This window comes from Kryptolebias marmoratus, linkage group LG16 (genome assembly GCF_001649575.2).
Source record: "Kryptolebias marmoratus isolate JLee-2015 linkage group LG16, ASM164957v2, whole genome shotgun sequence".
Classification (NCBI taxonomy): domain Eukaryota; kingdom Metazoa; phylum Chordata; class Actinopteri; order Cyprinodontiformes; family Rivulidae; genus Kryptolebias; species Kryptolebias marmoratus.
Window position 1 is genome coordinate 9,961,123 of NC_051445.1, and position 23,430 is coordinate 9,984,552.

The window sequence follows — 23,430 nt, forward strand, 5'->3', positions numbered from 1 at the left end:
GACACCCTGGACAGGTTACCAGTCCATCACAGGGACATATAGAGACAAACAACCATAGAGGTGATTTAAAGTTTATTATTTACCTAACGTGCATGATTTTAGTCTGTGGGAGGAAACCTGTATGTGCACGGGGAGAACATGTAAACTCCACACAGAAAGGGCCCAGGCAGGAGGCGATCCTGTGACCTTTTTGCTGTGAGCCGACAGCTCTAACCACTTCACCATCTACAACTGATTAACCTTTGGACTGAACCCAGTTTAAGATGGCTGCTGATTTAAAACAAAACCCCAAATTTCTACAACTCAGTCAATTTTACAGATATTGGTATGACTCTGTCATCCCTCAACATAAGATGATCTCAGTTCAGAACGGTCATAAAATGCGACGGGTAATATGCATCTCTTCGAGGAATCTTTTGGCCGTTCTTCTTTTCAATTCACTTTTTTTTTCTCTGAGATTAGACTAATTGTGGATTTACTCAAGTGGTGGTAGATGAAGAATTTTGAGAAGTTACAGATAGACTTCGAGCATAAAGTAAAGCTGCACAGTATTGAATCCAGACGCAAAAGTCCATTTCCTGCCCTTTTTGCTTCGACTTGAAGCCACATGTCAGACAGCAGAGTCCTGATCCCCCCAGCAGGTGTCAGGCTCATACTTATTACTGTGCTTCACGCAGCCAGACTGAAATCCCTCCGGGGGAAGATTCCCCCCCACGTCCTCTGACAGAAAGCAAATCAAGCATCAGCTAGAAAGTGGAAACCTATTGATTTTGGCATGACACCTAAAAAAAAAAAAAGACAGACTGAAAGCCTTGTTGGGGAGAAAGGACACATTAGGAACAACCTGGATACAGAAGCATCTCTGAGGATGAATCCCGCAGCATTAGTGGTGGTGGTGGTCTAGACTGGGAGGGCTACAGAGCGTGAGAGAATGTGGGGTAATTGCAGGAGAGGAGGAAAGAGAATCCTAAATAATAGACGACAGTTGGGAACTCCTTGTTTGCAGGGTTTTTGCCATGTGTGACTGCAGTGGATGAAAACATACATATCTGCGGCCATACCACTTACAGACAAATATAAATAACTTGGAAATGTGATGGAGAATATAACACAGCAACTGTAAATATGCAGCTCATAATATGCATCAACTGTGGTTCCAACCAACCTCAGCACAAAGAGAACACCTCTTCTCTGAGAAACATTTACACCTCTCCCGTGTTTCCACTGACATCTTCTCCATAAAAACACAAACGTGACAAAAATCTCCTCTCCCAACCTTAATTATTGTTATTTCTCTTTTTCTCCTAATTTTACTTCACGTTTATTACATCCCCAATTCAGAAAAAGTTGAAACTTTTTTTTGTAAAATGTGAATTAAAACAGAATGCAATGATCTGCAAAGCTCATAAATCCATATTTTATTCACAGTGGAACATAGTAAACATGTCAAATGTTTAAATTAAGAAATTACATTGTTTTTAGGGAAGGTAGGATCATTTTAAATTTGATGGCAGCAACACGCCTCAAAAAAGTTGGGACAGAGCGATGTTTATCACTGTGAAGGATCTCTTCATAACATCAGTCTGTAAACATCTAGGAACTTAGGAGAGCAGCTGCTGGAGGTTTTGGAGGAGAATGTTGTCCCATTCTGGTCTGATGGAGGATTCTAGCTGCTCATCAGTTTTGGGTCTTTGCTGGATCTTTCAATTAATCAAATGTTTTCAGTTGGTGAGATATCTGAACTACTTACTAAGCCATGCTGCTGTAATGCTGCTAAATTAAGCAAGGCCTTCCATGAAAAAGACGTAATCTAAATGGGAGCATATGTTGTTTTAAAAACCTTTGCAGCACATACTTTTCAGATGTGTGAGCGGCCTGTGCTAGAGGCATGAATGCACCCCCATATCATCAGAGAGAACCTCTGCCCAGCCTCTTTAGAATGCTCTTTTTATGTCCAGTCCTCTTGCTGACCTGTTGTCAAATAACCGAATTAGCTGCAAAATGCTCCTCCAGCTGGTTCTCATTTGTACCATTTACTTTTACAGCCTTTACTGCCTCTGTCTGGGAGATACAGTTAGAGAGGCCAGACTGAGATGGTTTGGACATGTGCAGAGGAGGGATAGTAGGTATATTGGTAGAAGGATGTTAGAGATGCAGCTGCCAGGTAAAAGACAAACAGGAGATCTATTATTGATGCAGTTAGAGAGGACATGGAGGTAGTTGGAGTGAGGACAGAGGACGCAGAAGACAGATTTAGGTGGAGGAGGAGGACTCGCTGTGGAGAGCCCTGAAAAAGGGAACAGACAAAAGAAGAAACTGCCTCTGTTTTGTCTCTTTTGAAACCAAGTAAAGGAAAAAAAAATACTTCTATTAGAAGAATTCAGTACAGAGTGTATGTTGTTATTTTTTCAGATTATTCTTTGAAATACTTTTAAATCGATTCATCAGCCAGAACATCTTTAAAGTGCCTGAGTGAGACAGCGCTGACGCTGTTGTTCATTATCCTTGAGCTGCAACATACACAGCAGCCGGGAGCAGATACAGAGATAGTGACAGGTACAAGAAAAGTCACTGATTACAAGAATTATGTTGTGTGGGTCCCCAAGATAATATTGAACAGTAGCTGCTGCATCTTAATTCAGTACAGCATCACCACCTCCGATAAGAAAACAAGAGACGTGCAGACAGGAACATGATAGAAGTTGTCTGTGTCATGTGCTGAAGGGTGATTTTATGCCACTGAAATGGCTTTTTTTTTGACTGTGTGTGTGTGAGTGTGCGCAAGCATTTGGAAGATGACAAAGACAGTGAGAGGCAGCCGTCTTTGTGATCCGTCGATGCATCAAGAGTGAGATTAGTGTCAAGAATCTCTTCCCTCTGTATTTGACCTTGTCTCACATTGGCAGTCCGTATCATAAATCATCATGTTGTCACACATGGACTGTTTGTTAAGCGTGTGTGTGTGTGACAAGACCATTACTGCCATTATTTCTCCATTAGCTCCTCGGTGGGGGGATGTTTTCAGAGCGTCTGGTCCATCGCTGTGGTTTTGTCGGCAGAATTATGAAGAAACTGAAGCTTAGTTTGCGTTCGCTCAGTGGAGACGTTATGTTTGTAAACCAGATTTACGTCTTCTAAATTAGCTCCTCCCCCCAAGGTTCTAGGCTTTTTGATCAATTAAAAAAATCTAATTTTGACACTAAAATCTTTGTTATCGCCCGCCGCTGAGGGTGAAGGTGAAAGCGATAATGTTTCTTCCAACGTCTGTGAGTGTTTGATTGTAGCATCAGCAAAAAAAAAAAAAAATTCTCATGAATCACTAAACAGATTTTAATAAAACTTGCAGAAAGTAATCACTGACTCGACATCTACAACAGCTTATGTTCTGAAGTCATCCCAATTCAAGATGGCAAAGCAATTTTGCCAAACACAAAAATGGCTATGGCTCAGTAATTTTTACAGATACTTAGCTAAAGTTTTTTGTGGTCGTAGCTGAAATGATTCCCAACTTATTCTATGAAAGCTGATTGGGTGTGTTTTAAACTTTGCCATTAGCTATTAGAATTAACTGTTTGATTGTTTGTTACAATAAAAAGATTTTAATGAAACTATCAGAAAGTAATCACTGGGTGGATTTGGTGCTCTGAATGCTGCACATTGTTTTTGTGTTAACAAGGAAGCACAAAAAAAAATGTCCGTAATTCAGTCATTTTTAAAGAAATTGAGCTTAAGTTTGATGAGGTCCTGAATCAGTGATCATCATACGATAGTTAGCTAACAGTACAGACACACACTCACACACTCAAACGCGCGCCAAAGCATTATCGCCCTTTCACCATCGGCGGCGGGCGATAATAACCAAGGCTGTGACGCATTCACTGCATCAGTTCAGTGAGACGAGAGAGTTTATTTCTGAAAACTTCCAGGCACCGACCAACTGAAAACGATGGGCAGATGGACGGGGAACAGAGCTCGAGAGCAAGATACATGTTAAAAATAATGACGAGACTGTCAGCAGCAATGTCTATAGATGCCCATTTCTGTCCCTCTGATATATAAATCTTCTAAATTTTTTTGATTAGCATTTCAAAATTTTGACTTAGTATCTCAGGATTATGACTTAGTATTCCATAGTTATGAGATATTAAGTCATAGTTTTGACATGGTTATTTCGAAATCATGACATAGAAGATGTTTTTGCTTCCATAAAAGGCTCACTAAAGTGTACTTTTCAAAAAATCAGCACATCAAAGTGTGAGTAATACTATAACTAAGTATATATAAACCCAGAGTGCATGGAGGGGCTGAATTATGTATGATTTGTTACATCTGGCATTCCCCACACCCTCTTTAATCTGTTTAGTGCAGCATCAAAACGATGCCCGTTTGTCTCATTTTCATATCTGTGTCCCCTGAGTGCCTTTCTCCTTATCTGACAGTTGCCTCCGTCCATTCTGGAGTGTTAATTTATGTCACGCAGGATCGTCTCCACACCTCTTCCTCACATGACTCCACTGTTCTCTGCATTCCTTCCCATCAGCCCCTCTCTCCCATCTGCCCACGTCTTCTGCTCGTCCTCCCATCTGTCCCTCTCTTCTCTCTTCTCCCCCCTCCGCTGCCCTCGTCTTTTCCAGTGTAAAGTCAACTGACCACACGTGCACCCCCCACCCCCACCTCTTCTCAGTCTTCACACACACAAGGAACCTCGCGGTCCAGACTGTGCCTGCAAATACTCTGAAAAATGCTCGCATCAGTTTGCAGTCAGCAAACAGAGGGGCAGGGGGGGCTGACGAAACTGTGAGCGGATAAGAAAAGGTTGGGAAAAGACGAGGAATTAAAGGTCGAACATTCATTAGCGTAATGCTTATTGGTCAGGTCTTAAAAAGAACATTTTGCGTGAGGGCTCTCTGAGTATGTGTTGACGATGACCCTCAGCTACTACCACACCAAATTTTAGCTGAATATCTGTAAATTGACTGAGTTCTGGCCATTTTTGTGTTCGCTAAGGTCAAAAGCTTTGGCAGCCATCTTTAATCAGTTTCACTCCGAAGAATAATCAGCATGCAATGATTACTTTCTGACAGTTTCATTGGAATGCGTCATCTGGTTCATGAGATATTTTGCTAACAGAGAGAAAAGGTTGACTCCGAGAGTTAGTGCCATCATTTTAAGCCACGGTCTTGCTCTATGTTCAGTACTTGGAGGAGTAGTTAGGGATGACTTTCAGCTACTACCACGCCAATATTGAGCTCAGTGTTTGTAAAATTGACTTTGGTATAACCTTTTTTATGTTCGCTAAGGTCAAGTAGCTTTGGCGGCCATCTTGAATCAATTTGACTCCAAAATATAATCAGCTGTAGACGTATGTCCAGTGACTACTTTCTGAAGGTTTCATTATGATCTGTTCCCTGGTTCATGAAATATTTTGCTAACAGACAGACAGAGTTAACTTCAACAATTAACAGCAAAGTTTTAAACAGAAATCTTGTACGATATGTTAGCACTCAGAGGATGTGTTGGGGATCAGTCTCAGCTATGACTACACCAGATTTGAGCTCAATATAAGTAAAACTGACTGAGGTATTGGCATTTTTATGTTAGCTAAGTTTGATTAGCCGTGGCTGCCATCTTGAATCAGATAGACTTCAACAGATCATCAGCTGTAAATATGCATCCAATGATTGCTTTCTAGGAGTTTCATAAAAATCCATCCGCTGGCTCATGAGATATTTTGCTAACAGACAGGCACACAAACGCACACATGCAAATACATTATTGCCCGCCTTTCGGCTGCGGTTGATTAGAAGTTTTGGTGTGAAAACAGGTGAAGAAAGGTGAAAGGGCTTAGGTGTGGCTGGGCTGAAGACAGATGAAGAAACTGAGCGATAACAGAAAGTGGGAAATATGTTCAGAGACGACCCGAGGAAGATCAGTTTGAGAAGTTAAGAGATCCAACAAAGAAAATCCTTTTATTTGGTGGTTTTTTTATCCTCAGTCCTGGTCTTTGCCTGCATCTGTGCAGGTGTTTGAGTGATATATATATATATATATATATATATATATATATATATATATATATATATGTGTGTGTGTGTGTGTGTGTGTGTGTACGAGGTGGGAGGGATGGAGGGAGGCTGAGTGGGAGAGGGGGTGGAGTGCAAAGTCGCTGCAGTGCATTGTCAGGCTGAACGCACACAGGAGAGGGAGACAGAGAGAGAATCCCCCATTTTAGCTCAACAATATTACAGCAGTGCAGCGATATCCACAACAATGGCAGTCTCTCAGCATTGTGCTATTAATCTCAGCGGTGGAAACCCACACCAGTCAGTCTAACTCTTTTAATCTCTATTTACATTATTTTTTTTTATATCTTTCTGCTTTGCGTATTACCACATCATATTACAATTGTCAGATTCTGTGACTTGAAAATGTTCAGATGAAAGGCAAAAACCTGCAAAATGTCAAACTGAACGTGATGCTCATGTTCAAACGTGACAGGTGTGTTTTAAACGTTTTTGACATTGCTTCGCATCTTTATTTAGTCCTATTCTATCCTCTCTCTTTCTCTCTCTCTCTCTCTCTCTCTTTCTCTTTCTCTCTCTCCCCCCCTCCTCTTCCTCCAGGCATACTGACTTACTAACCGGATCTCTTCTAAGACACCGCACTGGAGACGGAGAGGAGCAGCAGGAGTGAGGGAGAGAGGGATCGAGCAAGCGCAAAAGAGAGAGAAAAGAGAAGAGAAGGGAGAGCGCAGCAGAGCAGAGGAGAAAACAAAACAAAAAAAAAGGACGCTGAGAGGAAGAGAGAGTCGCGGGAGGAAGAAGGAGAATGCTCGGCGCCTGGGCAACACTTCCACGCTTGTGTCCAGGGCCTTTGTGAATACACCATGGGATGCATCGGCTCCAGGAGACTGAGTAAGCACCGCTCTTCTTCTCTCTCTGACTGCGGGATGGAGAGGGAGGGGGGGGGCGATGGGGGAGGTGGAGTGGGGGAGAGGACAGGGGAAGAGGGGGTCCTGCAGGAGCAACCGAGAGACCGTAGGGACGGGGTTTGCATGTGTCGGTGTGTTTTCTGTTCTGGCAAGCTGTGCATGAAGCAGGCGAGATGTCAGTGACGATATGTGTTAAAATGTGCTTCTGTGTGTGAGGGTGCATCCCCCATCTCCCTGCTCCCCCTCATCCTCTCATCCCTTGATTTATGATACTGTTTGGCCGAATGTATATATGTGTATGCGTGTGAGTAGGAGGCAGGGGGATGGAGAGCAGAGGAAAGGCGACGGGAAAAGCTGCGAGAGTGCTTATTTATAGAGAGGCATGGCTCCGAGGAAGAATTGGAGGGGTGGGAAAAAATAGAAAATGTCATTGTCAGGAACGTTTGCACAGTTTGTTGTTGTTTGCATAAATAATAGGGAAGATGGAGCAGAAAAGAAAGAAGCTCAGTGCAGGCGGGCAGGAAAGGGAGGAGAGGAGACAAGGGGGATGGTGATGGAGAAGGGAGGGGTGGAGGCGAGTGGCGTGGATGTGAGTTTTCAGGTGAGGACAGTCCTGGACTAACCCGTCGTTGTCATGCTGGGTTACAGTTACACCGTTGAAAACACCGCGAGTCGTTGTTTGGGAATACAGTTTAAGGTAAACAATCAGCGAGATCCATGCAGGTTCGTCACATAGCTAACTGTGTATCATAAATCACACCTATAAAGGTAAAATAAACAGAGATCTCCTCTCATGCTTAATATTTATGCGCCACTTCGCACTCCAGACTCTAAAACATATTTACAGCAAAGCAAACAGGCGTTCAGCATCCATCTGCAACACCTTCAGGGAATGTCAGAACTGCAGTTATAGACTCTGCGATTGTTTGAGCCACCACCCCTTTCCTTTGCTTTCCTTTTTTTGAATAACTAAAAGTGAATTCTTGATTAAGAGGATTTCAAAAATAACCCGAACATGCAAGTTCAGAAAACGCAGAGTACTACATGACACAGTTAGGGAGCCAGGTGTGAGCCGAATACAGCAGAAGCAGCAGAAACAGCATCTCGGCGACTCGGGCCATCCAGGTAGCGTTATGTGACTCATTGCACAGCAGAAGGAGGAGGGTGGGGAGGGGGCACCGGGATCCTCTGTCAACATTCAGGTCAAGACAGAGGAGGCTACATTTTCCAGTGACTTAAACTGAATGTGAGCGTGAGTGCTGCATAATGGCGTAAGAGGTTTCCCTTCAGTTTTCGCTTGTTGTTCTAATCCCTATCACACGAGGAAGTAAACAAACACCAAAACTGTCCAATACGTGCTTTGATTCCTTTGTGAAGCAGAAGATTCAGGCAGTGGAGCCGCCAGTTTCGAGGCGTGGTTGTGTTTATCCTGAGTGAGAATAGCTTTAGTGTGCGCTATTGATCGGTCTTCTCAACTGCAGTCCTGGCTGCCAAACAGAGATCAACAGGAGTGGACCGGGCCCGTCTCTGTACTGAGTATAGTCCCGATTATTGGCCGGTCCTCTGGTAACACTACCCCTCTCAGATCCATCAAATCGTGGAGTGCTCTTCACAGTCAGGCTCTGATATCACACATAGGTCTTGTCTGTCCTTCCTGACTCTCCTCAAACGTACGGGCCCAGGAGGGTTGATATGTTATACTGCGTAGTATACTGCAGGAAGATGTTGTATATGGTCATTTGATAAGAAATTCGGATCAATACGCAACCCGTATCAGATTAGATGTACAAGCAGGCAATAATAGTGTGGACATACACCAGTAAGCCATAACATTGTGACCTTTCACAGGTAAAGCAAGTAAATCTGCTCATCTTCCTTCAACACAATATTTAACTGGAAAAAACAGCTTCCTGACATTCATGTGGGCGTTACTTTGACACTTTTTACTATAAAGATTTATGCAAAGCAATCACTACCACAAGGTGACAATACTCTCCTATAGTAAGAGGACAGGACAGCAGTGGGTCCTTAAAAAACCCTTAGGGAAAACATAACAAAGACTTAAAGGTGTTCATCTGACCTCTAAGCTCTTCAGTTACCGGTACAACAAGATCTAGTGGCATCTCTGGGAACCGAGCCCAGTCCACAAAGACCCCATCCAATACCTAACAAGGACCAAATGATCTGTCATAATGCCAGTGTCCTGGGATGCCCCGTAAGACGTTCTTTGTTCACCAGTCAATTCAATTAAGTTTATTTTATATAGCGCCAGTTTACAAAAAAAGTCATTTTAGGACACTTGGCAACAAAAGTAAATCAATTCATTTATTATCCAATAAAGTCACATAGAGTACATTATGAAATGGGAATTAGTAAAAGTTATCTATCTAAGGAAGCCAGCAGATTGGGTCAAAATCAACCCTTTGGTGCAATCCCCATCCTGAGCAGCACATTGGCAACTGTAGAAAGGAACAACTCCATTTTAACAAGAATAAACCTGCACCAGAACCAGGCTCAGGATAAGCAGCCATCTGCCTCAACCGCCTAGGGGTAAAGAGAACAGGAAAGAGACACACGCAAACAGCAAGTGGTCCAAATGTAGTTTCTATAGAGAGAAAAACAAAGAAAAATGGCAGCATTAATTGCAAATACAAACATGGAGAGTAGAGAGAGTAAAGACAGCAGCAGAGAGAGGAAATGTGGTCAGTTTGTCCTCCAGCAGTCTCAGTCTATAGCTGCAGAACTAAAGGATAGATCAGGAAACCCAAGCTAACCCTAATGATAGGATTTATCTAAAAGGAAAGCCTAAAGCAGAGTCTTAAAGTAGACAGGGTGTCAGCCTCATGGACAGAACTGAATGTTGAAGTCTGATAACTGAAAGCTCTGCCTCCTGTTCTACTTTTAGAAACACTAGGAACCACAAGTAAACCTGCAGTCTGAGAGCAAAGTGCTCTGTTAGGGGAATATGGAACAATAAGATCTTTAATATAAGCTGGAGCTTGGTTGTTTGTATGTTAGAAGGAAGAATTTAAATTCTAATCTCAATTTTTCAGTCACAGAAGTTTGGGTGGAAAAAGTGAGACTCAGTCAATATCTGTGTGCTGCTTTGAGTTAGAGGCTTTAACTCAGATCTGGCAGGAGCCTATTGTTTTTAGTAGAGTTTAACAAAAACTTCACTGCAATTTGTTATTTTACTAGCAAGGAAACACAAGAAGTATAAAACAGAATGTCATGTAAAGAAAATCTATAATTTACAAGTTAGAACTTTGAACCAGGCGGATGATGTGCTTTCCATACGTTTGTACAATACTGAGTAAAATGATTTGTTATAGTACCTATTAACTGGTGTTTTGTGCATCATTAAAGGCAATAGAACTTGTCTGGATTCATCACTCATCGCTGGCTCTGGGTCAGGTGAAAACAGTCGGTGAGGTACACTACATCAATCCTTCACCTGTTGGGAGACCTTGAGAAGTTGGAGTTGCACATTTTTATTAAACTTATTACTTCATCAAAATATTTACTATGTTCCCTTCATGGCTCAGCACGACTACGGATTATTTTTGCATTTGTTTGAGTAAATTCTTGCAGGCAAACACGGTGCCAGTGTAAAGCTGTTACGGCGCCATTGTGATGATCACATTTCTGGATGCAGCGCCGTTAATTCTATTACTAATCACTGTGCTAAAAGCTGCAGATCAGAAGCATTTTTCTCCACTGACTTATCAGGCTGCACTGCTTGAAACATTAATTACTGTTTCATTTAGGGCATTGTGTGCAGTGTGACTGGAACCACCGTGGCTTGGGCAACAGTGGGGTGTGAATATGGGACAACGTGACAGTTTAGGAGTTTGTGAACATCTTTCATCCGTAACTTCTCTCACAGATAAACAGTTTAGTGGTTGAAAACACGCCAAAGGCTTCCTCCTGAAATCTGGATCAACAGGATTGCAAGTACTTTTGGAGTCACGTAATTAATGTTATCCTTTAGACGGCCGGCAATGACGTAATTTCCTGTGTGTGTTCATTTGTCTGTGTTAGCAAAAACTGTTGTAAATCACTGGAGGTGTTTTAATCAAACTCTCAGAAACATTGATTAACGTTGGGAGTAAAACCAATTCAAGACAATCACCGCAACTAATTTAATTTGGCAAACACAAAAAATGGCTACATGTCAGTCAGTTTTACAGATGTTGAGCTAAAATTTGGTGTAGCTGAGAGTCATTCCCAACACACACTGCAAGCGCTAACAAAGCGCACCAGATCTCACAGTGTTGTGTGTAATCATGAAGTTGTTTTCAGGATTTGATTAAAAACACTAAAACTCTGGCATGAAAGGCGGTGGGCGATATGCTCTCCTTTAAGGAATGCTTTTATTTGGTCAGATTTGAATGAAAGTGTTATCATTTAAATCAGTTACACTTCCCGCACTAAGTTTTTTCAGAAGATGGAACATTTGAAAGACAAAAATCCAGTTTATGTCTCTTAAAACATTGAATATATTCGTCTTGAGTGTTTGTTTGCTCCTGTGTACTTATGTTTTTATGCATGAACCAGCGAATGACCTCCACATTACATCCCCCGTGAGACAGCCCACTTGCTGATATATTTATGTGTGTGTGGGTGTGAATGTGGCTAAAGCATCCCTGTTTACCTCACCAGTATCTGCCATCCCTCTGTTTTTTTTCTTTTCTTTTTTTTTGGCTACTGCATTTTAGAAAGGCATTCCCTGACTTAAATTAAAACACACACACATATCCCTGCTACAACATGCTTTCTGACGCACTCGGTCAGCACCATGTGCAGCGATTGCCATTTACCACTCGGTGAACTGGCAAATCTGGCAAAGATGGCGACTGATTGATGGGCTTCTTTCCAGGTCGCGTTCAGGAACAAACTCAAACTGAACGACTCAGTGATGTTGGGTCTCAGAAACATGCCAAGACCTGATGACCCTTATCTCTAACAGCACGTGAACTCCTATTGGGTATATTTACCTTTTCATCAGATGTAATTTTATGCAAGGAATGGATGAAAGCATACACCTATACACACATTGTGTTATTCTTCAGATCAGAAGTCAGATGCCTGTGTGTGTGTGGGATGGCAGGCCTGCTGTAAACACTGTGACTCAGCCACAGAGTGACTTATGAAATTGAAACATAATGCTGTGAAGGAGAAATTTCATCTCTACCATTTGATCTGTGTGTAGTGAGGGGTGTGGTGTGTGTATCTCTATACAGTTGTAGATGCGTGCAGCACTGATGGTCTCAGCAATATCTGCGTAGCTATTAAACTCTTCAGCGCTGGCAGAAAAAAAAGCCATGTTCTCAGCCGAATATCAAAGAGCAAACAGATAAAAATCTCTTGCATCAAAGAGCCAATTCTTCTGCACGTCAGTCATTTCCTGCAAGTTTTATTCCACTCATTGGAACCCCTCTTAGATGTCATAATTTCCCCCATTTTAGAGGTAAATATTTGTTGGATATTGAGCAGGCCTGTAGGATGTTTATGAGCATCGTGATTCAGGGCAGCAGCTCCCTCTGCCAGGAGGCTGCATGCTGTAGGTTTTCCATTACCACACTCTGCGCACACATCTCTGCTGCACTGCATTTATCCTTCATCGGGAAACCAGCGACATGAAGTGCATACCAGTGTGTCTTGAGATACTCCTAGCTCAGTTTCCTCCACCAAACTCTCCTAACCATCTGGGCTCTGGACCTCATCTGTGTTTTTCTTGAACTCCGTGGCTCACTAAGCCAGCATCTGTACGCGGCGCTGCAAGAGGGCTGCTATCCAAGCCGGTGCTCCCATCGTGGCAACCAGCTTTGCTGCAGCTGTCACGGTAAACAAGCACCAAGCCCCCTGGATCCTCGCCATTATTGCTGCGGGGCACTTGGAGCAAAAAATGTCTGATGAGGCTCAAACGCTTCCCACTACAGCTGGAGCTGGAGTTGACAGTGCAGGCGCTGCGCATCTTTAGTTGTTCGTTACAGACAGTCGCATTGCTCCATCTTCTTCTTCTTCTTTTTTTTTTTTCCCTCTCCTCCTCAGCTTCTCAGCCCTCCCTCGCTCCTTCTCCTCGCCTGAGCTGAGCCCGGCTCCCCTATGACCGGAGGGGGGGTATCCAGTGCTGCACTGCTGTGTGTGCGTGGGAGGAGGGAGCGCANGGGGGGGGGGGGGAAGCTGGCTCAGAGCTGTGGTCATGTGCTCCGTTGTTGTTTCCTCGAGGAGGAATCCTGCCTGCCTGCCTTCTCAGGAGCAGAATGAAATGCTCACTTTTCTGTGCTGTGGAGAACCCTAAGAGCATCACCTTTGCAGAACCACAAAAGATGCTGTAGCTTTAAAAAAGTCCACTGAGATTCTGGGCAATCCAGATATTCTTAGATACTCTATAAACAGCTCTGACTAATCACCGCTAAAATACATGTAAACAAAATGTTGTGGGTCATTTTACAAGTACAGTGCTGTGAAACAGATTTCTTCTGTTTTTGCTTTTTGTTTTGTCACACTTAAGTGTTTCAGCAAACAAATGCTAATATCAGACAAAGATAAGCAGAGTAAATACAAAATGATGTTTTCTAATGATGATTTCATTTATTAAAGGGAATAAAAAGCTATCCAAACCAACCTGGCCCTATGGGAAAAAGTAATCACCTCTCTTGGTAAATTATGAATCATTGTGATTAATTTGACTCGCCACACCCAGGCCTGAGTCCTGCCAGACCTACAGAATCAAGGAATCACTTAAATTGAGCCATTATCCACAAATGGGGAAATGATAGAGCAGCGCCTGGCTGACCAAAATTACTCCAAGAGCTCATGTGCGACTCCTCCAGGAGGTCACAAAAGAACCCAGAACAACATCTAAAGTTCTGCGGGCCTCACTTGTCTCAGTTGAGGTCAGAGTTCATGATTCAACAATAAGAGAAGAGACAAAGGAGAAAAACGGTCTTCATGGGGGAGTTCCAAGACTAAAACCACCACAAAGACTGCAGGACGATGATCAGAAACGTGGCAGCCGTGTGAAAGACTCACTGTCAGCGATCACAAATGCTTTATTCCAGTTGCTGCTGCCAACAACAACACAACGGGTTATCAGGGTTAGGGCACAATTACGTTTTCACTTAAGCCCAGGTTTGTTTAAAATCGATTTTTTTCCTTTAATAAATGAAATCATCATTTGAAAACTACATTTTGTATTTTCCCAGGCTTTCTTTGGTTGATATGGTTTGCTGCTTTGAGATGTGTAAGTGTGACAAAAGAAAGAAGAAACAGAAAGAAATCTGCAGGGAGTGAATACTTCGTCACAGCACTGTTTGTTTAAACAGGAAAGGCTCAAGTTCGCTGGTTTTTGGAGAATCTTTTGTAGATACAGCAGAAGCAAACACACTGCAAGCATAAAGGTTGACTTTCACTGCTTCATCAGGGCCGGAGGGCCTCTCAGTCGCAGTTTGAGTCGTCGCAGTTCAGACAGCTCTCGAGCCATGTTGTGATTCATGTGTGGCGAGGGTGACTGCTAATCTGCTAATTGGCTGAATGAGGCCGAAGGACGGAGGGGAGAGCTGTTGTGAAAACTTGAGAGAGGAAGAGAGGAGGGAGTATGGTGCGAGTTCCTGTGTATTACAGTATACGCTGCTGGCAGCCACATGCGTGCAGATGTGCATATTTAGGTATAGTTTGTGTTTGCAGGGCAGATTTTTTTTAACCCACATGGGCAGGGAATCTGGGACACTTTCCTCCGCCCTGGCAGAAAATGATATATCTCTCTGTCTAACCAATATCGCCCAATAAGCATCTAACCCGCACCGCAGCCCACAGAACCAGCAATCAAACACGCCTGGATAATCTTTCCGAGGTCACACAAAGTTGGTTTCTAATTGTGAAAGTAGCGCTTCAATAGAAACGTGTCCTTTGCCTCCAACAGCAGGAAGCCCTGATGTGTTTCAGCACTATGAGGGTGGGCCCACTGTTTCACAATCTGCTCTTTAAAAATTGAGTTCATGAGCGCCATTAAAACATTTAGACTCTAAAAACAACAATTTACTCCTAATAATGCAGTATAACATACAGTACATTCATGCTCCAAAGGAACAAAAGTTAAATTTGTTGGGAAGTGATACCAAGAGTGTATCAATTATTTTATTAGATCATAAAATTATGTTTGAAACATCAGTTAAGACATAAAAAAACTGCAATAACTTTTTGTTTTCTGAGGGTTGTAACAGAAAAGTACAAATCTTCAGCAGATTGTTCAGAATCATTTAAGAGTAGATTTAAGTTTAAACACAGATATTTACAAAACAGTTTGATATTAAAGAGATAAAATGTCTGTTTAAGCCAGGGAACTTGTAGAATGATGCCCAAAATCAAACTTATTCTACAAAAGCACACCCAAACATATTTATTCCCAAATAAAGTCTTTTGAAGTGGAATTTTGTGCAAAGATTATGAAGGGTTAACATCTTACCTGTTGTAGATAGCTTTTTAAACAGCCTCAGTTTAGAGAAACAGAGTTTTAAAGAGTTATTTTCAGCAATCTGCTTTAGTCTTGACCTCACTTGGACTGGCTGTTAGCTTGTTACTCCACACAGAATTAAAATAAATGTCCAAAATGAGGCTATCTACAACAGGTAAGATATTAACTGTTCATAACCTCCCCACAGAACTCCACTTCAAAAGCCCCGAACTATTACTTTAAGCCAGTGAATGGCACAGCACATCCTGTAAAATGACACAAGCAGGCTTAAGGAATTTAATCCTGACCAAAATTCCTGAAACAAAAACTTTAAAGAACTATAAAAAAGTGGATTGAGACAAACAAGCTGGAACAAAACCAAAAGATAAAAAAGACAATAGGTTAATTTTATTTACTGGTCAGTTCGCACACAAAGGACTGAAATGAGAAAATCCTCGGGGGTAAACAGTAAATGCGCAAATGAAACAAAGCAGTTTCATTCATACAGAAGTGAAAACCAGACTGTTTCTAGAATAAAAACCCGTCCCCCCGTCCCCCCTGTCTCCTGGCCTTTCAGTGATCTGACGTGACTGAGTGCAGTTCAGAGGGAAGGGCAATATCTGAGAGCGCAGCCGAGACACAGCGGAGCTGATGTTTCTGAATCACTGGGTCAGTTGGTCACAGACATCACCGGACATCTCGAAACTCCAGCCGCTCTCCGTGCCTCTCAGAGCTCCCGAGGAATCGCCCCCGTGATTCCCAAACGCGAGCTGCACGAAGCGGAACTGGCTCGGCAGACACCACGCTCCGAGCGGCAGAGCGCTGATACAGGAGCGAGCCCCCTCTGAGAGTTGCACGTGTTGAGCACAGACCCTCTGATGCACCTAGAGACCGAGGCTGCGTTTAAACTCTATTAGGAGCACAGACTCCCTAATTAAACCAATGTTTTAATTAGGATTTGGACAGTCGAATCAGGAGGGATAATGACGTTCATTTAGCCAACAAAGAGCGAGGATTTCTAATGAGTCGCCCCCCCTGTTTGACGAGCGTGTAATCTACCAGGAGTGTTACGTAACATGCGAGTCTTTTACAATAACACACCCTTATTTGTGATTTTCAAAACCAAAGTTCAGCTGCTAAATGTACTCAAAATAGAAGATCGCACACCAGATTGGTTTTGGCAGCGAGGAGCCTGGTAAAGTGTTGGACGATCTCCTCAAAAATCAAGTGAAATAGAAGTATCATTTGTCATGAAGTACAATGACTCCAAAACTCTCTTATTACAGCACTCGAGCCAGCGTTGCTACCCTCCACCACCGGTTTGGGCGCAGGGGGTGGTGAAGTAAAACCTGCAGGTGGCTGATGGGAACTCTCAGTTGAATCAACTTCAGCATCCTTGAAGTAACGTTGATGATGGAGAGGCAGCTTTTTACACAATAAAACAGAATAATATCCTTGAAGGGCTAAAAAAAGAACCCGGGCAGAAAACTCAACAGGACTGATTTCTCATATTTATGCCAGTCTGATTTATTTATGAGTCATTTATTGCCAACAATGAAACGAAACATAGAAACTGATGACTGCTGGGAGGCGGAGGGATGACAAAATCAAAATTAAATTAAATACGATCAATTACGATTCAAATTGATCCACATTTTTGTATTTGTTCACTTGTTTTCTGTAAATAAAAATGTTCCAAATGCAATAATTTTATGGATATTTGTATTAGAAAAGTCACATTTACTTAAATACATAAAATTATTCCAATAGATTTTTACTGGTTACATAAAAACAATGTAGAATTTTAGAAAATGTCTAACTTATTGAAATACTAGTAGTTATAGTTTCTGAGAAGCAAAAGCTGCTCTTTTAAAACTTTTTTATCTATTTTTCTTCCAATACAAGTGTATTTGTTGTTGTTTATACCTTTATGTTTACTATTATACTGTGTTGAGTAACTTAAATCATCTGAGTTTCTTTATAAAAATAATATTAATTGGTGCACCAGTGTAGGTTTATTTCCTTCTTATTTGAAGATGAACATTACTAATTAATGTTTTTTTAAGGAAAGAAAGAAATTTATTAAAAACACTCCACAATAAGAGTCCCTTCATAAAGGATTTGTTAATGTTTATAAAAAATGTGCTATTCATGACTTTGTAAACACTTTATAAAGCATTAACAACATTAATAAAACAGGTATTGTTCATAAACTGAAGCAGGATCACTAAGTGCTCTCCTTTTATAAATTTACTCATATTTTGGATTTTAAACATCAAACATTTCTCGGTGACCTACCTGCGTGTAGGCACTATGAACATTCATAGATCCAATTTGTTCTGGCACATAGAGTTGTTAAAAGAAAGATGAGCGACTTGCACAAACCTGAATGATTAAAGTACAGCAGTCACACAGTGACCCTGTTTCACTGAATGAACGGTTTAACTCATGATTGTCAACAGTTTATAAAGTCTTTACAAACTCACAAATAAATTATTTATAAAGCAGGAGAATCCTTTGTTAAGGGAGTTAATTTAACATTTTTTTTAGATGCTGTTACGTCACAGATAATTAATACTTTCCTCTCTTTTCTCTCTCTCTCTTTGTCTACGTCCACAGCGGCGGATGGCGTGCCGGTCCAAAAGGATGGGGAACAGGTAAGTCTTCATCCCTCCCTCTTTCTTGTCTAGCTTGTCTTGTTGACTTCCTTTGAAAGTGGACTGTCGCCAATCCACCTGAGGAACCAACATGGCTGTCTGTAGCTCCCGGTGTAAGTGTTCATGTCAGTAGATTAGAAAAGCAGCTCAATTCACGTCAAGTCGCTCCACTTCCACGACACGTTCGTGTCCACGATTTGTTCCTCACAAGGAAAAACTGAGCCGTGGCTGGTTTGGTTGTCCCTCAGCTGGGGTTGAGGCGTCTGCTGCTTTTGACCCGCCTGACTCAATTATGGCGCAAACAGCAGAGGCACCACTCTTCTTTCCTCAACCTTTCACACATCATGATTACTGCGCATCCTCCTCTTCCTCCTCCTCTGTCCTTTCCTTCAATACTAATTCCTCTGAGACGGGACACAGGAGAGGGAACCATTTTTGGACTAAAGTGTAGAGAACTCTACTTTTCCACCAAAAGCACTGACATCATTTATTTATGCATCGTGTCCCAGAATGCCCTTCTGAAAGCAAAAGCGGCCACACTTCCTCACACACACACCCACACACACACACACACACACTGCATATTCAACGTTGTCAGAACTATTGGAAAAGAACATTCAAGGAGCCCAGCTCCACCGCTCGAGTGTGGTAAATCTCTCATCACTCCCACTGCCGTGAAGGGAGGAGAAGGAAGAAAGTTACAGACCCAGAGAAGGGAGGAAGAGGAAGCAAAGAATAGAATTACAAGAAAGACATCTAAAGAGGCAGGAAGAGGCTGATATCGATTAACAACAACACTCTGAGTAGATGCTGCCTGCAGTAAATCTAGTAACTGCTCTGGTATTGTCTCTTTAGTCATCTAGGACTAAAATACCTTCTCTTTACATGTTGGTCTAATAGTTTACACAATGAATCGTATGCAGAAATTCAAATAGTTAATATTATATGTCATTATGAGTAAAAGTGAACAACATTAAATAATACAACATGTTGTGTCCGAATACATTTAAATGTTACACAAAACTTACTTTTCATACGTAGAGCGATGTGTGTTTGTTTGTTTTCATCTCATGAGCGCAGGCTTCTCGATGCTACATAGTTTAGGTTAGGACCCAGAGACCATCATAAACAGATAAAACGGTTAGCCAGGCTTTGTTCAAAAGCAATTAAATCCACTAAAGCTCAGTCTGAATCTGTAAAATAATCCCAGAGAGGAAACTCCAAGGTGACAACGGCAGTAAGAAGAATATATTCATCCGTTTTCTAAACTTGTTTGGGGAAAAATCTGAAGCCAATAAGGAGATGCCAGATGCATCTTGATCTGTCTGTCCGTCTGTTCAGTTTCAAAGTAGTTATCTGGCTAACTGCTTTGAGGCAACAATGCTATCCACTGTACCACTGATCCACCGATCCCCACACCTGAAACTGATGTAATCCTAAAGAACACGTTTTCTTGTTCCCGTCATTTCCTTCTAAGCCACACAGGAGCTTGGAATTACAGTCATAATTCCAGTTTAATAAGGTTTACGCAAGACTTGTTCTTGAACAGCGCAGAGATTTCTTTGAGTGTTGGTTTTTAAGGGTGAAATATCTCCCTCTGGTTCTTGTGGAATTATAGAGCGTCAAGTAACGGACCCCATAATCTTTGCTGTATGAAAGTTTTCAATCTTCTTCTGAATGTAAAGTACGTCTCGGGTTTCAAAATCAAGTGGGATTATTATGTACTTCATCAACATGTGTGTTGAGTGAGCACTGGAGATCTGAGTCAATGTAATACGCAAAATAAATAAATAAATAAATAAATAATCCCTCAATTTGTTTCAATTAGCAAAAAAAACAGTTCTTAGAGTCATGCAGAAATCTTCCACTCACACAGCTCTACAATGAAACTTAGGTGTTTCGAGCGATTTCTCCACGTCAGCTCTAACCCCAGGTAATTTAAGTCCTGACACGAACCGTGTTTAAACAAATAGGCTACGCAGTCGCTCACTTTAAAGTCATTTATTTTTATCTACAACCTTATGCAAAATGAATGTGCAGCGACAGCAGCGGGGGTCCCGCCTCGAGCTGAACTATGCCAAGTGTTTTCGTTCAAACTTGCAGGAGGTTTGTCGGCTGAGTAGACAGCCCTTAAAGGTAGCCCAGAAAGTATTTGCTTTTACTGTAAAAGAATTAGGCCACATGCGAACCAGAATGATTGCAATTTGGTGATCAGATCCTGATGCGTCACACCTGTACTTATGATCAGAGCTAAGGCAAGTTTTGAAGGGATATTTAGGTTTTTTTGGGGGGGGGTCAATGCATAAAATGTCAGACTAAAGGATTGATGTAAGAGGTGAAAATGATAGACCCACGTACTTCACTTTAAAACATGGTCTTAGTTTCTAGCTGTAATTTTTCTTCTGTAAAATATGAAATCCATTGTCTACATTAAGGCTCAGTTTTGTGTAAAATCAACCAAAAAGCTGTGTAACCTTTACATGCCTAAATGGGCATGGATAGTGTTGTCAGATCCACTCCTCATCTGTCACATCCGCTTCAAAACTAAATCTAGCAAACGAAGGCCAAATGCCAAACCGCGGGCTTCAAAACACAAGCATACACACGGACTGCTGGGGTCACGCTGGCTACAAAAGTGCCTGCAGGCTGTAGCTTCACGTTTACTGATCAGGGAGTTGGGTCACTGACACACAGGTGAACTATGTGTGTTTCCCAAGATGCAGAACAGTCTGAGAACTGCAGCAATTTACAGCACAGGTCTCATCTATGTTTAATAGGCAAGAAAAAAATTAAAGGGATAGTTAAGAGATGATGAAGTGGAGTTCTGTGAAAAGATTGTGAAGCTTGTGGGGTGTGGAGGCTGATGGATGCTAGAGGATAAATAGTTAATGTAAAAATGAATAAAAGCTGATTTCATTGCCCCTCCATATGTTTCAATTCCAGTAATGTTTTTATTTTATTGGGTTGCCCTTCCTGACGCAACCTGAGCTCAAACCTGCAGACCCAGACACTGTTAGCGTATTCAAAAAATTTTATAACCGCTTTAAACAAAAAGGGGGCAGATTAGCATTAGGTCGTGACTCCAGCTTTGTCCAAAATATACAACATTTTAGATAAGATAAGTCAATGCGCATTTCACTGCCTATAATTGGTTTTACGATGATCCTCATATGGTTTTTTCTCAGATCTGTAATTCAAAAGATCTGAAGCACCTCTTCCAGTTGTAGTTTTTTTTTTTTTTTTGACTCTGTCCGAGTACATCAGCAGGAAGGTGAAAATATTTCGGCACAGCTGGTAGCCCACAAATGCCCCGAGTGTAGTTTGTGTCAGCCCAGCTGATCCGTGGAAGCAGTGTGGAAGAATCTGCTGTTTATCTGCTTTGTCCTCATCATCCGAGTCCCACCGGTTCCCTCGACACACACACACACACACACACTCCCCTGCCTCCCGTTGCCCTCGGTCCCCTGTCTATCTGCAGCATCAGATACAGATCAACACACCACTGACATCTCTCTCAAACCCACACACAGTAATCCGCCCCCTTTCAGTGTTTCTGGCAGCCCTTGTAACCGAGGAGGAAACTCATTTAATCGTAACGTTTTCACTCTGCTAAACATAACTAAGCAAATAAAAACTGATCCCTGCCTAATCCCCCTCCCTTCTCCCTGTCATTCTGGTTCTTTTCTCCTCAATCCTGGAAATTCCTGTTTATTTGTCTCTTTTTTTTCTTTCTGCACATCTCTCCTATAATTTCTTCCTCTTCATCTGCACGTCTGCTGTGAAACCAACTCTGCGTCCCGCTCTCCCTTCGATGCACATCAATGTTCTGTCTGTCCTGTCACTCTCTCACTCTGTCCTGCTCCTTCTTTCCCCCCCATCCCTCCCTCACCCCCCGTTTCTCTTCCTCAGCATGGACGTTCAGAATTTTCATGGGAAGGAATCAACGTAAGTGTTTGTGGCATCATTCCTCCATAGTTTTTCCTCTCCCTATCGGTTTCTTTTGCCTGTTCTGGTTTGAATCACCCTGTAGCGCCCAGCTCCTTCTCCCCTCATAGCGCCCCCCCCCCTCCCACCACCACCTCCCTCCTCAGCTTTACAGTAGATCCCGTGTTATATCGTAGTGGTGCACAAACAGACTTTTTTTTTTTTTAAAGCACCTGAACTAAAGATTTGGGTAATACAGATTTTGTCCTTTGTATTAACCCAACATCTCCATCACTTCTCCTCTCCACTCACCTCTCTCTCTTTAACACACGCTGTGTCGATGTCTTTGTGTCCATGCTGTCCTTTTCTCCTCACTCCTCCCCTTCCTCCGCCATTCCTCCCTCTTCTCTCCCTCCAGCTGTCCATGGAAGACACCACATCAATCCTGCCTCGGCTCAAGAGGAACTCAAATGCCTATGGCATCGGGGCTCTGGCTAAGTCTTCTCTGTCAGGTGTGTCAGGTGTGTGTCTGTGCTGGTTCTGGTAAATGACCCCATGTTGGCTCCGTCCTTGGCGGACACTTGGAGTCAGCATGGTACCCTAAAAAGGGTTCCCCTGTTTCACTTCCTCCCCACACCGACATTAAAGGCGTCAATGGCTCCCCAAGAGGCATTGATGGAGCAAATTCCGCTTGAAATACACAACACACACACACACACACACACACTGCACATTGTCATACAGCTTGTTACTATAAAGGAAGGTGAGTGGGAAGTGTAGATTTTATGTGTCCTAATTTAGTTTTATAATGAATGTTTAACTGTGTACAGTGCTGTGTTAAAACAGTTGAGTGCAGTGTTTTTGGTTTTCTCCTGCTGTTTTGTGCAGTTTATTTGGACTTTGCAGTGCAGTGTAACGAAGTGCAGCTGTTGTTTTTGTGTGGTGCTGATTTGTCCAATAATTTATTCATAAATCTCATCTCCATGCACCAGCATCAGGGACTCAAACAGCAAGCGAGTTACAGTTTCTGTCATCATATGTTGGTCACACGAAAACTAGAGCAGACCGGGTATGAGCCGGTGGTAGCGCGGCAGCTTGGAAACTAATTCCTGCTCGGAGAAAGTGTAAGTTCAGCAGTGTTGAGTTCTCAGGCGAACCGCGCGGAGAAGGCGAGCAGCTTTCTGCTTACCCAGCGCAGCGTAGCAGAGGTGTGAGAAAAGGCTCTCGTATCAACAAGCCAACCTCTCATCAGTCACGCCACGCAGCCGCCTCACCCCAATTAACCTGCTCCATCCCATGATGCACCTGTGTCAGAAAAGACACATCCACTGCCTCCTCTCTTTCCATGTAATGTGAGCAGGTGATGTCTCATTAAACACATAAACGTTGCCTGCACAGCCCCAGTCATTTAGCTGTTTTTATTATTCATGCTCATCCTCATTTACCTACACACATCTGAT

General features: G+C 42.4%; 1 protein-coding gene across 5 annotated transcripts in view; it reads left to right on the forward strand.

Moving 5' to 3' along the window:
- Nucleotides 1-2: 2 nt before the first annotated feature.
- fam131bb (family with sequence similarity 131 member Bb) overlaps nucleotides 3-23,430 on the forward strand; it is a 33,226-nt gene continuing 9,798 nt past the window's right edge. Inside the window, exons 1-5 of one of the 5 annotated variants that reach the window (XM_025005774.2) lie at nucleotides 3-60; nucleotides 6,624-6,914; nucleotides 18,009-18,046; nucleotides 21,956-21,991; nucleotides 22,389-22,491. In XM_025005774.2, the coding sequence (XP_024861542.1) occupies nucleotides 6,887-6,914; nucleotides 18,009-18,046; nucleotides 21,956-21,991; nucleotides 22,389-22,491 (205 nt within the window). In that variant the 5' untranslated portion in view covers nucleotides 3-60; nucleotides 6,624-6,886. Of the gene's footprint in view, nucleotides 61-6,195; nucleotides 6,324-6,623; nucleotides 6,915-18,008; nucleotides 18,047-21,955; nucleotides 21,992-22,388; nucleotides 22,492-23,430 lie in introns of those variants that run through there. The other 4 variants (XM_025005773.1, XM_025005775.1, XM_017415422.1 and 1 more) reach the window with 4 other exon arrangements.